Source organism: Pagrus pagrus (genome assembly GCF_965226575.1).
Source record: "Pagrus pagrus genome assembly, chromosome: 7".
Lineage (NCBI taxonomy): Eukaryota > Metazoa > Chordata > Actinopteri > Spariformes > Sparidae > Pagrus > Pagrus pagrus.
Genome location: NC_140191.1, coordinates 6,152,102 through 6,164,583, shown reverse-complemented (window position 1 = coordinate 6,164,583; position 12,482 = coordinate 6,152,102). Strand labels below are relative to the sequence as shown.

The following is a 12,482-nucleotide window of genomic DNA, read 5'->3' as shown; positions in this document are numbered from 1 at the left end:
CCCATAAACAGATGTCTACTTCTCAAAATGGCAAGAACTTTTTGTTGAATAAATAAAGAGGCCTATCTGCATGTTTTCCTCTTAAACAGGATGTGTCCCATTTGAGAAGAGAAGTTTTGGGATTTAGTCCCTATGATTCAGCTCAAGACAGCTCACAGTAAGACTCCACATCGTCTACCACTTGCTGTAAATCTCAGCTATATTTTCTTCCTTTCCGTCTATCTGTCGCAATGGTTTATTAGGCAGCCCATTAAAGTCAGCCACTGAGGTTCATAGTCTGTGCCCGGGGCATGTCACTGCAGTCAGGCCCAGTAATCACCAGTCAAGGAGTGCTAATTAACAGCCACATGAAGCAGGCTACTGTGGAGATGGCTATAGGGGACCGTAAGTGGCATTCCCACATTCCACACAGAGACCGCATTACATTGTGCACAGTGTCAGTGTGGTGAACACCTGAAACAGCAGAAAATGTAATGAGGATATTTGATCCTCACAGCGAGTGAGGGAAGTGGAAGCTAATCTGCCATCAGTGCATTGCTGTTTTTGAGATGATGTGCACAAAAAGAAAAACTCAAAACATTCAGTGCGACTGCTGCAGAGCATGTACTGCAAACCAAGTCCTGCCTCTGGATGACAGCAGCAGCAGGGATGTAGATGGATACACTGTTTTACTTGGTGGACATTATGCATTGGTTTCAGTATTCCAGAAAGCTGCCAACCTAAACTCCAGACTCTGTGGGTGAGAAGTCCTCATTCAACCCAGGCGGACTCTTTATCGATTTTTAGCCTTTGTGAAGAAACACAAGCCTCTGCATCCATCCGAACGCTGCCCACCTTTTTATTAGCAAAGACTAGGGAAGCTCAACAGTGAATCACAAAATATGCTATGACTCTACAGTACTAACTAAGATGATTAAAATAATTAAAACATGTTCTAAAAATACTACAGGATTCCCACTAGAGCCACACATGTCAAACAATTTAGTGTGACATTAAAGCCAGATGCTTAAAAACCATCTATGAAGTGATATTTTCTATGAAGGGCACAGATGTAAAACCACAAGACTTCAGTTCAGTTCTGTAAAGCTTTGTCATGCAGTCGGGCTGCTAAATTAATGGAAATATTATCAAAATAACAATATGCCCAAGTGCAATATCTATATCGCTGAAGCTACAATTTTTTGATAAAGGTCAAATGTGTGACAATGTGTGATGTAAGAAAAAGTGTTAGTTTGGTGCAAACCCCAACAAATGTCAAACCATCAGGATTTTAGTAGTTTTTCAGTGAAAATGAAAATCATGGTACAAAAATGACCAATACCTCTCATCATGAAGCAATCAATCGTAATACGTCAAAATAATCACAACATGATTTTTTACGATATCATGCAGCCCTATCTATGTCTATGTTCTAACAAAATGAATATCATAAACACACACAAACACATTAATTTAAGTAGTTTTGTGTCAAAGTTGTGTAAGCCAGACTGAAAAAGGACACAAGCAAAAAAAAAAACCTAACCTCTCACATTGTTCTCTTCCACTGGCAACAAGAAATGTCTCTGGGTTGGCACTGATGCCAAAATATCCTTTTTGCTTGGTGTACAAACAATGTGCTGGTTATTACATAATTCACATTTAGAAGGCAAGCGAGATGACTACTGCTTTCATTTGCATATTAACCCTTGAGGAATATGAGACATTTCTTAGACGCTAATTTGAACCTCACGCTGTTCTGTTTTTGAATTTACTTCATCTGCTCCTCTCCTGCAAAAACAATAAAAAATAAGACTGCAGCCAGATAGAAAAAGGCTTGAATATTAGAAACAAAATGGAGCTACAACTGCAAGAACCGTGCTGCAAAATGGGACTAATTCAAATGTTCAAGATTTACCCATGCTAAATCAGCCTGAATGTGAAGCCAACCAAGCCCTGCTAGATCTAAAGCCAGTGGCTGAACAAGCACCCGCCTCTGCAGGCGGGCAGCACTAATGCTCATGTGAATCCCCACGTGCTGCAGGCCAGGCCCTGTACACAGCAGGGCGACTTCACGTCACTCCCTGTGTGATGTCATCCTGGGTGACAGGCTCCTCATCAGGGCTGTGTGTGGGATTACTCCTGCTGTCCTGGATCAACAGGGCAGGGCGGGAGGGAAGGGACTGATGTCTTCTAGTCCACACAGGAAACTACACTTTGGTCCACCAGCTGAAATGGCATCTACAGCTTATTATTAACCTGCTATAAGGTTTTGAACTACCCCCCTAAACAAATGTTTGCAGATTTCGGTTGGTACCATTGATAAATTCGCCAGCTAAAGCCACTTTGACAGGCAATCTAACCCTCCTCTAGAGCCTCTGTTAACTTACAAATCCACCAGCTGCCAGTTGTTTCCTGTAGTTTCCTTTCTTATAAAAAAAAAAATTACTTGGACTTTGAAGAAACTTTATTACAAAATTGGGCCATATTAGGTTGGATTGAATTAATTTGCCGGCTATAAGAGGGGTTCTGCAAACAGCAGACTGACGAATTGATCTTCAAAGCAGCGTGTTACAAACTAACACACGTCCAAAGAGGACAAATGCTCTGCAGGTTAGACGTGTGCCATGTCTTATCATTCATGTGATAACAGCGTGCCATTTCACATACTATATGATTACATACAGTAGCAACAAGCATTGCAAAGCAAACAACATTGCTACCTTATAAGATAGCAACTTATAAAGTGTGGAAGGGCTTTAGATGTAAACACAGATCCAACAGAGAGCCACCAGAGAGCTGCACTTTATCTTATCACTAAAATATTTTTATCCAAAATCTACCCTGCAATACTGTGATATTATTTAAAGCGAATCCCCTACTGCTCCTCCTGCAGGTGCATTGATCAAAACTGGCAAAATTATTTAACATAATGGTAAAGAAGATGTGACAGACACAACAGACGACAAACACGTCCATTTAACCACAATAATTTAACGACTTTGAGACTGTTTGATGACGCAGTAATGTTACATTAACAGCTCTAGGACAAGATGTGCCAACATTTCTGTCAGGACAGATAAAACTATGCTGGCGGCAAGTATAATCATTAATTCCCCACCCTGTGCAGCACATAGAGGAGGAAAAGGTGCAGAGCATAAAGTAACTGATACAGCAGGCTCTCATTACCATGGCTTCTCTTGTGGGAGTGGCGTCTCACGCTGTATGGGATTATGGCTGCTCGGCTGGTAAATAAGGCTATATCTTCACTCATATAACCGTTCTACCCTACTTTACAGTCACTTCTCTTGTATAACAACTCTGTGAGTTATCTAAATATAATCCCAGAGCATTCAGTGAAGGCACACTGTCCACAACATGCTGTTCAGCAGCTGCTGGCACCCAGGTAGATGCCTCAGTTCTAGGTCTCTCCACCCTGACACAAACAGCCCTGGGCACTGGCTGGCTGCTGTGTCACAAGACTGGCAGGCAACCAGCCATGCTGGGGAGGGTGGGGCTCCAAAGAGTTTTATGAGTTGCTGTCTGGACGCAGCGGCCTCTCGGAGACAAGCCACCTATTGATCCCCGTCTCACTGTGGCAGCGTGGGGATGAAGGTAGTTTTCTATTTCATGTCACATCTGTTCCTGTCTTTTTTAACAGAGCAACGTAGAGATAAGATCACAGATGCTGTACGGATGTGAGATTTATGATGTGTCATTTCTACATCTTGACTTTACAATTAAACCTGCAAACTGTACTAAAAGAAGCAGGTGCTGGGCTTATCTCTTGCTTTATTGCCCTCTCAGCTGCAAAATTGAGCGGAAGATGTACACTTGACACAAAAGTCGTGTGTTTGTCCTACTAACCCGAAGAAGCACTCATCTACTTACTTATTAATCTGACCGTGTTTGAGAGATCCTATGGGAATACCTCCACGGCCAAATGGGCCCGGCTCTGAAACTGACACTGGAGCCCTGATGCACACACATACACACACTTAGTGAGCAGCTGTTTGGGGGAGCCCAGCGAGAGACGAATTTAAATTTTCATACCCTCTGGGTTACTCAAGCGGCATGGTTACCCTGTGTAACTCTATATTCACCAAGGCAGTCATAACAGCCACAGCCGTCCAGTGCAAAAACAGTAAGTAAGGTCCATGTGAAAGACATTAAGGATATGAAAGATGGTTAAGATAGTAACACGAAACCTCTGAGAGAAGTACTACTCCAGAGTAAGTTTCCCACCAGGAAGACAAACAAGTTAAACTAACTACCAGCACTGTAACACTACAAACTGAGACTCACACGTGTTCTTTACTGCTCTACCCTCAATTGTGTAATCCTATGACTTTGCTATGTGTCACAGCAAAACTGGAATACAGCATCGCCACCCGGTCTTGCAGCTTTAAAATGATAGCTCTTTCCCACAGACATTTCAAGTGTCTACACATTACTGATCATTTAACGTAACAGTGAAAACATTTCCATTCTCGCCATCCGTGTCATCTCCTCTGTATCGTTTTCAAATGAGGCTACAGCGAAATGCTTACCGCAGCTCATTTGAATACTGTGGGAGATCTCTGCATGTATGATAAGCTTGCAAACTGCAAGCCACACATTTTCATTTGGATCAACAAAACTCAAGCGGTTCGAAAGAAAAATCAAATTGCAATGACTCGGTGAACAAAGAATTTAAACCATATTCTGCCTTGTTCTGTACCACTGGAGGCAGGCTGTGAGTGGATTTATCTACTGGCTGTTTTGTGCATTGACCGGTAGAGTCATTCAAGCATTGACAAACTGGCTCTTATTGTGTAATTACTTACCAAGATGCTAAACTGTGTCTCTGTCGTGTTGAGTGGTTATAGAACTTATCTCATGATATTTTCCCTGTTACACTCTGCCAGTTTGGCATCTGAATTGCACAGGGAAGGATGCTACACCCAACCTAAAATGCTTGCCCGAGGTGCTCTATGTGCTGCTGTACGCATCAATATGTTCCTTGAAGTGTTGAGGACGTGCACAATGAAGCCTGACGGTGCAACCTCACACACCCTCACAGAGTGCATCAGCGTTTGAAAATCTTTTTCATCTTCAAGTCACAGTGCATGGTGGATCCCACAACCACAACTTTAATAGATTCATCATCCACAGAGATACAATAATGCAAAACTAGGAGTGGGAAAATGGTTGCAGCAATATACTGTTTCAAGATATAATGTGGTTAAAAACGTACCATTTACATTTTCTTATCCATGATATTGGTTCTTATTTGTGTTATCAGAATACATGTATTTCAAATTTATATCAAGTTTCATGTTTGATTGACATGATATTATGTGAAATTAGAATAAAGCATTTTTTTCAACCCAAATAAAACGTATGATTTCTTTCCTTAAGGGTCTTTCAGACTGATGATAGTAATAATATTCATGTAATAGCTTACACCGTGAAACCGTGATAATTTCTGAGATGGTTATTGTTCTGTGGAAATCTCATATGGTTGCAACCCTCGTGGGAATAACAGAGTAACTCATGATACGTTTCAGGATACGTTGCCCATGATAACGATAGTATCACGACAATACAGCAATTCTGTGTTAATCAGTATATTGTAAGACAAACATCTAATGATACATCATGATGTCTGACTGAGGAATGCAAAATACCCCTTAGAGGGCAAAGTGCAGGAATTATTTAGTTTTTCCCTGCATTGTGCTGTCAGTTTTATAAAATATGACATTAAGTGCACAGAGTCTTAACTTAGTGCCCCTTTATCACAAACACAGTCTCCAACTTGCCATCATTCCAACGTAAAATAGCCATTAAGTGGCAGAAAGCAGAGCAGTTCTGGACTTTAAATGTTTAAAGGAAGGATGAAACTATGGCTCGCTAAGTTTACACCACAAGGGAGTTATAAAGTAGTGACTCTGGTAAGTCAAATTGTCAGGGACATCTTTTTAGAGCACCCGCATGTTTTAATAAAAATATCTACAATAGCGCGAGTGTATCAATAATCCTATCGGAAGAGGAAGCAATACAATATCTTGCGGCATCGATATTTCATCCCAGTCCAAATAAACACACAGCTGACTGCATTAAGCTGGTAGTTCATTCTGACTTCCCTCGCTGATAGTGATCAACAATCTTCTTTCCAGCTGTCGGGCAGTTCTGTGTGTCATGCATTATAAACATCACCCTGCAGAGCTACAAGACGCTCTGAGTACAGGTGGGACTGCTGGATGTATTTCCTAGCCCGTGTAGCTTCTTGAAATTCCATCAACCTTGTAAGATGAGGTTCCTACTTTCTGCTGGGTGTGTTTCCAACAGGATATGGCTTTCTAACAACATAAACAGTCCCTGTAGGTCAAGTGAAGCAAAGACCTTGTGCCTCTAACATACTTTTCACAGTCTGTCCTGGTTGTCCCTGCAAAACAAAAGAGCCCACAAACACAAGAACCTGAATAATTCAAGGCAAAGTGTAATGCAACCCTCTCTCATCGTGGTGATGTTGGAAAATGACGGCAAATAACCCAACGAGGAGGGAGAACTGAACCCAACGACCACTTAGCTCAGGCTTTTTGTCACACATATCTGGCAGGCAGGTTTGGGATGACATGCCTCTCACTGCTCGACTCAAAGAAACAAGTCGTTTGTAGTGAAATGTTGAGGAAATACACGTGAGTGAGTGAGGAAAGTTAACTCTTCACAGTTTCCTCTGAGCTGGTGCTTTAAGTAAATGTTACATCACACATGCACCTTAAATAAAAACCGGGCTCAGATTATCTGGATCGTGACTGCCAGCTCTTTGAATGCTAGCTCATAGACTATAAGTTAAATCTAAAGGCAGAAAACACACCCGATATAAAGGCGAATATAGAAATAATCTCCCATTGAGCACAACTTTGAAATGCAATGTTTAAACTGCACAGCTATAATTGACAGCTCATAAAGCTAATGCAATGATAAGCATCCAATTGTACTGAAACAACCTGCCTGCCACGATAAATAAATGAAAATCAATGCTTCCGATGATGGCTTGATCTAAATGTCTGACTCTGAGCCAGCTACTATGGCTACGACTATTCTTTGTAACAAAATATCAACGAACAATACACATGCTTACATAAACGCATTTGAGGCGTTCAAAAGCATGGGGTTCATCACCGTTTGCACTCAGCGCAATAACTTTATTTTTTATGTAATACGCTATTTAATCATCCCACTGGGAAAATGCAATACTCGTGCATGGCTGCCCGTTACAAACAAGTGTTTTTCATGTTTCAGTAAGTACACCGAACCGTAACGTTTGGCTAGCAAGTGGCTACTTCAAGCCTGGCTAATCAGCGGCTAACGCTGGCTAACGTTGATGCTAGTAGCTAGAGTATCCCTTTACTGCTTACCTTCAGCGGCCTCGCAGATGTTTTTCTCATCGTCCCATTTAGTTTCCCTGCAAGTAACAGCTTTCGGACAGCATATACGTCTCCAGGACCAACAATTCCTAACTTTTTAGCATCTTCATAGGTGGAACTAAGCGTAAAATCCCAAACCGGACCACCAGCGACAAAGTAATTTCTCCACCACTTACAACAACAACGTCAACCGAAGAATTAAACCCGCCCCCACGAGGAACCAACCAATCAGAGAGCGGAGTCCGCTTTATTGACGTTTATGAGCACCAATGGCCGCTCTCCGGGTCTTTGACGGACGCTCCCCAGTAGAGTAAACACCAAATGAGAAGGACAGAGTATAAAACACTCGCTTGCCAATTGGCTGCAGAAAAATAAGGGCCAGGGGGGTTTAGTCCGAGCAGCCTATGAGTGTGCCACTGTGTCCAGAGTGACAGGTGCTTTGGAGTTGACAAAATAGCCGGGGCGGCATCACAGCCCTGGTGAGGTCATCTAGGATGATGTAAACCCTACGTCATGAGCAGTTGCTAAATAAAAAAAAACACACAGGGCACACATTCATTCACCTTTTAAAAAGTTTAATTTTGTTCCCCACCCCCAAGTAATATAAAACAAAAACACTCCAACACAATAAAATTCAAATTACATTGAGAAAACTGAAACAACATTTTGAGGGAATGACAACCATAAAACATGTACGACACAAAGTAGGTGTTGAAGTAAAAACCTAGCTCCACCGACAGCTGAGTTGGACATGCTTTGCAGGTGACAAAAATGTTGGGCCAATTTATTCTTCTGTGATTCATCTATTAAGAAGAAAAGTTTCCTGTCTCAATGTTAGAAACTGCACAGCTACATGTCCTAACAACTGCTACAAAATATTGTACAAAAAAACTCTGAAGTGAGCTTCTTATGAGAGGATTATAAACTGCCGGTCAAAGTGACGGACAACTCCTCTAGCCAATGACAACCGCCAAACTCAACGCCGCCTCCTGTCTGGACTTCTGCTGCGCCTCCGTCCTCCGGTCCTGTGGAAAACCACAAGTCACATTAAAACGGGAAAAGCGGTTCAATTATTAAAATAAAAAAATAAATGTAGGGGGTCGTTCCATTGCAAGAAAACACATTATATAAAATATTTCAGCTCACATTTATCAGTTTTATCTGGATAGCTATTTTGTCAACATCACAGGATAAGTGATATTGTGATATTTATTTTTTTATTATAACAATATGAACGTGACCACCAAAATATAGCACAAACATGTAACACAGTAGTTTTGTGAGTTGAACTGCCGTCACATCCAAACACACACTGATAAGCAGACACCACCCTCACCTCCTCTTGTTCTTGGGGGGCCCTCTGACAAATCCCCAGTCAACGCTGATAGGCTGGCCCATCATGTCCTGACCGTTGAGCCCTTCCATGGCTGCCTGGGCCTCTTTGTATGTCTCATACTCCACCAGTGCATATCCCTAGGGACAGGACATCAGGACATCGTGTGAGTAATTGCACATTTACAGCATCACTGCTTTGGAATTTGGTGGCTTTTTACTATTTAAATTAACAACAGCCATGCGAACAAGGCCTCTTATTACTGAATAATCCAATAATGTCATTCAGGATGTCTGCTCAAACCAATGTGGGATAACTGGGAAAACACATTTTGAACCTGGCACAAAAGCTTAGCCAATATTATGCATTTTGTCTTCTGAGGCATTGAAAAGATGACAAATAAAATGTGTAAAATCATTACTACATCATGCTGATCTTCAAACAGCCTGTAATTAACATGAACATCCTCTGTGCTGGAGTGAAATGACAGTGGAGGACGAGTCTCAGGACAAAGATGCGTCGTTCTGAATTCATACTCAAAACAATGCTGCCACCTTGTGGCTTAGAGGAAAGTTATCGCACCCCTTACATCTGGACTACAAAAAAGGGTCAGCATGTCTAAGGGGGGAACACTAGATATTTGTATATTTACATAGGACACCCTCTATCCTGTGAAATGAAAGAAACCTCAGGTAGAGCAACAGAGGAGATATCCCTCTCCCAGGCCTGACAGACGTGCAACAGACGTCATGTGCAGAACAGACTTAATGTAAAACCACAGTATGTATAACCAGGATGACAGAAAGTATTCATGGATTGTAGTAGAGACAAAAAGGTTTACTTTTATAGATAAAGCAACTATCTGCTGTACGTAGAACTCAGAAGAGGTCTGGTTTCATACACACAACAAATGGATTTTAAAGAAAATGGATGAAAGCATTTGTCATTGTAATGTGATGTTTTTTAAAAGTTACATTTAATATATACAGTTTCACCCTCTTCTCCATCTGGAAACAATATCACTTCAGCAACAATTTCAAGTGATTCAGAGAAACTAGGGCAGATATTCAATTTTCCAGTTGAGTCAACATGACTTTTGGAGCTTCTTTCAGAGAAGTTGCAGCTAAAGCATAAAAACAGACATTTGGTCTTGAAGTTGACGTACGTGGCTTTGTGGTGTCACCATAAATGGTGGTGTAGGGCATTTATTTTTTGGGGAACAAAACATGAACTCCACTACTTTTAAATGAATTGATACACTACAGATAAGATATCCCACACATAAGTAAAAAATAAATAATATAAAATAAATATAACATTAGACTTTCACATGTATTAGAGCAAGGAAGGGCCCCAGAAGCTGTGTCAACTAAAAACAACAAAATAAACAGTCACAGGTTTGCATCGACTTTATGTGAACATCACTTCCATGTATTGAAAGCCACACTGAAACAAACAAACTGCAGGCGCTACGTGGTTATCTGTCTTACCTTGAGGTAGCCTGTTCTGCGATCAAGGTTGAGATGCAGGTTCTTGATTTCTCCAAACTCTGAGAACTTGTCGTGGATGTCTTCCTCTGTGGCCTCCTCATGTACACCGGTCACAAACAGGATCCAGCCCTCCACAGCTGCAACACGACAAGAACAGGTGTCAGGGGTCAAATAGTAACACAAGAAGCACTTTCAACAATGTAAATTAGTAAGTATGATAGAGTTATGATTACTTAAGCTCTCATTCCTTGCTAGATGTACAAATAGACACCAGTATAACCAATATGAAGCATTCTGAGATCCTCATTTAACTTTCTTATGTATCAACTGTATATCTGAGACACAGAGCTACGCTTGCATTTTTCCAAAAGCTATTTCCTAAAAATAAAAAACTATCCTAATTATCTGGATGAAAACTTTTACATCCACTGCACACTCACTTTAAGAAAATCTGTGTATCAAGCTGCTCTCTTTCTATACATGTATGTCCATGCTTGATTTGTCCAACACAAAAATGGAAAAAGTAAAAGAAAGCAACATGAACATAGACAAATGTACCTGATTGTCAAACTTATTTTGGTTCACATACAAATGGAGCAACATTTCCCACTTCACCACTTGGTAGACAGGTATTTATTTTTTATTGTGCAGTGGATATCATATTTTTGTCGAGATGGGAGTATATGTGCACGCAAGTTTTAAAAGTTTGTTGCTGGTGACACAAGTTAAAGGACAGAGAAGATAGGAACTTTATATATCACTGAGGCACTACACGGTGACAAAGTTTAGGCTTTAGTCTATTAGTTTACATGAACACTGAGCTGCAACACTTACATCTCTGAGGGCCTGGCTCGTCCCCGTCTTGTTCTACAGTATCATAGTCCTCTTTGATTCTGGACCGGGCTCCTTCCTCTGGAAACAGAAAAATACTTACAACTGCTGACCACTACTATCAAACTGTATTAAAAAGCTTTAACAGGAGGATTACATGAACTAGTGTCACAACAAAGGTTACTCACCTGAGCCAAAACCTCGTCCTTTCCTTTTCTTGGCCTTCTCCTTCAACTTGTGGATGCTTTCTGAGGACGGAAAAGTTGAACATTTCAGAATCTGTGCATGCTGCGACATCTTTCTGCGCACCCTCGGTTTGCAGTTCAGTCACTCGTTAGCTAACTAACGCTGCTGCGTTTATTATTATTTGAACTCTGATAAGCCTTTATCTAGTTAATGATGTTATAAAATATGCACGAAATCATATTTTATGGATATTTAGATTGTAAGTTATTTGAAGTTTGGCCAATCTTCCTATTTGCTAGCTGGTAGCTATAAAGAAAACTCAAAGGCATGCTAGTGGTGGCTAATAACACGCTAAGTGTAATACAAGCTAACATGTACCTTCAGGTAAAGTACACTACCGGCACGATGCTAAGCTGGGTAACTCTTGCTAATAAACATTTGGCACCCTGAGAGTTGACCTACCTTAAGAAATTGTAATAACCACGAACAAGTTAGCATTAGCTTACAAGCAGCATTTGAATGAACCACCGGTGCGTCGTTAGCCTAATATTAGCTTGTTAGCATTTCTCAGGCCTGCTACCACGCAGTAAGCGTTTGAAGCGTTTTCGCCCTTTTTGGTGTAAAGTTAGACCTCAACATTTCACATCATTGGAAAGCCACAGTTATGGAGCATCTGCTACTTATTGTTGCGAGTAATAAATTTACCATCACCATCCTCATCCATAGGAAAGTCCTCTCCTCCCGCCTCATGAAGATCCAACACGTCCGCCATGATGCCTGTGTGTGTTCGCCGCTGACCAACGCAAAGTGCGTACGCAGGAAGAGACGACGGGGCGGCGGATGTTGCCAGGTTGCGTAAAGGTAAGTAACTACAGTAAAATGTTACTGGACAGCAAACTACAGTAAATCTCACTTATCCTTCAGTTTGTCCCAAACAACACAATCAACAGTCAAGCTGAATACATTTAGAAGTATTTATAAAGAATTTTGTTTCCCAAACCATGCGTAACTTTGCACTTTTAAGTGCTTTTATGTGTATTAAAAGTCATTTTCTGGCAACAAATGTGCTCAAGTATTACATGTACAGGTAAAAGTTATATATATTTATATTTACATGCACTGTGTGCTACAGGCTGACTGTTTTCCCAATGCTGAAGCTGATATTCAGCATTTTTCTGATTACTGGACTCACTGTTTTGTTTTGTTTTTGTCTAATTTCCAAATTATTTTAAAAATTCACAGCTGCAGGTCAGA

The 12,482-nt window shown here is 40.9% G+C and overlaps 2 protein-coding genes across 6 annotated transcripts in view; both read right to left on the bottom strand.

The window, feature by feature from the left end:
- Positions 1-7,565, bottom strand: part of otud7b (OTU deubiquitinase 7B) — a 39,468-nt gene extending 31,903 nt beyond the window's left edge. For all 4 annotated transcript variants that reach the window (XM_084358346.1, XM_084358347.1, XM_084358348.1 and 1 more), the window contains exon 1: positions 7,380-7,565. The gene's annotated coding sequence lies outside the window, so the exon portion shown is untranslated. The remainder of the gene's footprint in view (positions 1-7,379) is intronic.
- Positions 7,566-7,946: 381 nt separating this feature from the next.
- rbm8a (RNA binding motif protein 8A) lies at positions 7,947-12,048 on the bottom strand. Of its 2 annotated transcripts, none has more exons than XM_084358363.1 (6): positions 11,940-12,048; positions 11,231-11,290; positions 11,046-11,123; positions 10,212-10,348; positions 8,725-8,861; positions 7,947-8,413 (listed from the first exon to the last, which is right to left on the bottom strand). In XM_084358363.1, the coding sequence occupies exons 1-6, from the start codon at positions 11,998-12,000 to the stop codon at positions 8,365-8,367; spliced, it is 522 nt and encodes a 173-aa protein (XP_084214489.1). In that variant the 5' UTR covers positions 12,001-12,048; the 3' UTR covers positions 7,947-8,364. The 2 variants fall into 2 exon arrangements, with proteins under 2 accessions (XP_084214489.1, XP_084214488.1); XM_084358362.1 differs by having other exon boundaries at positions 11,934-12,044.
- Positions 12,049-12,482: the final 434 nt, after the last annotated feature.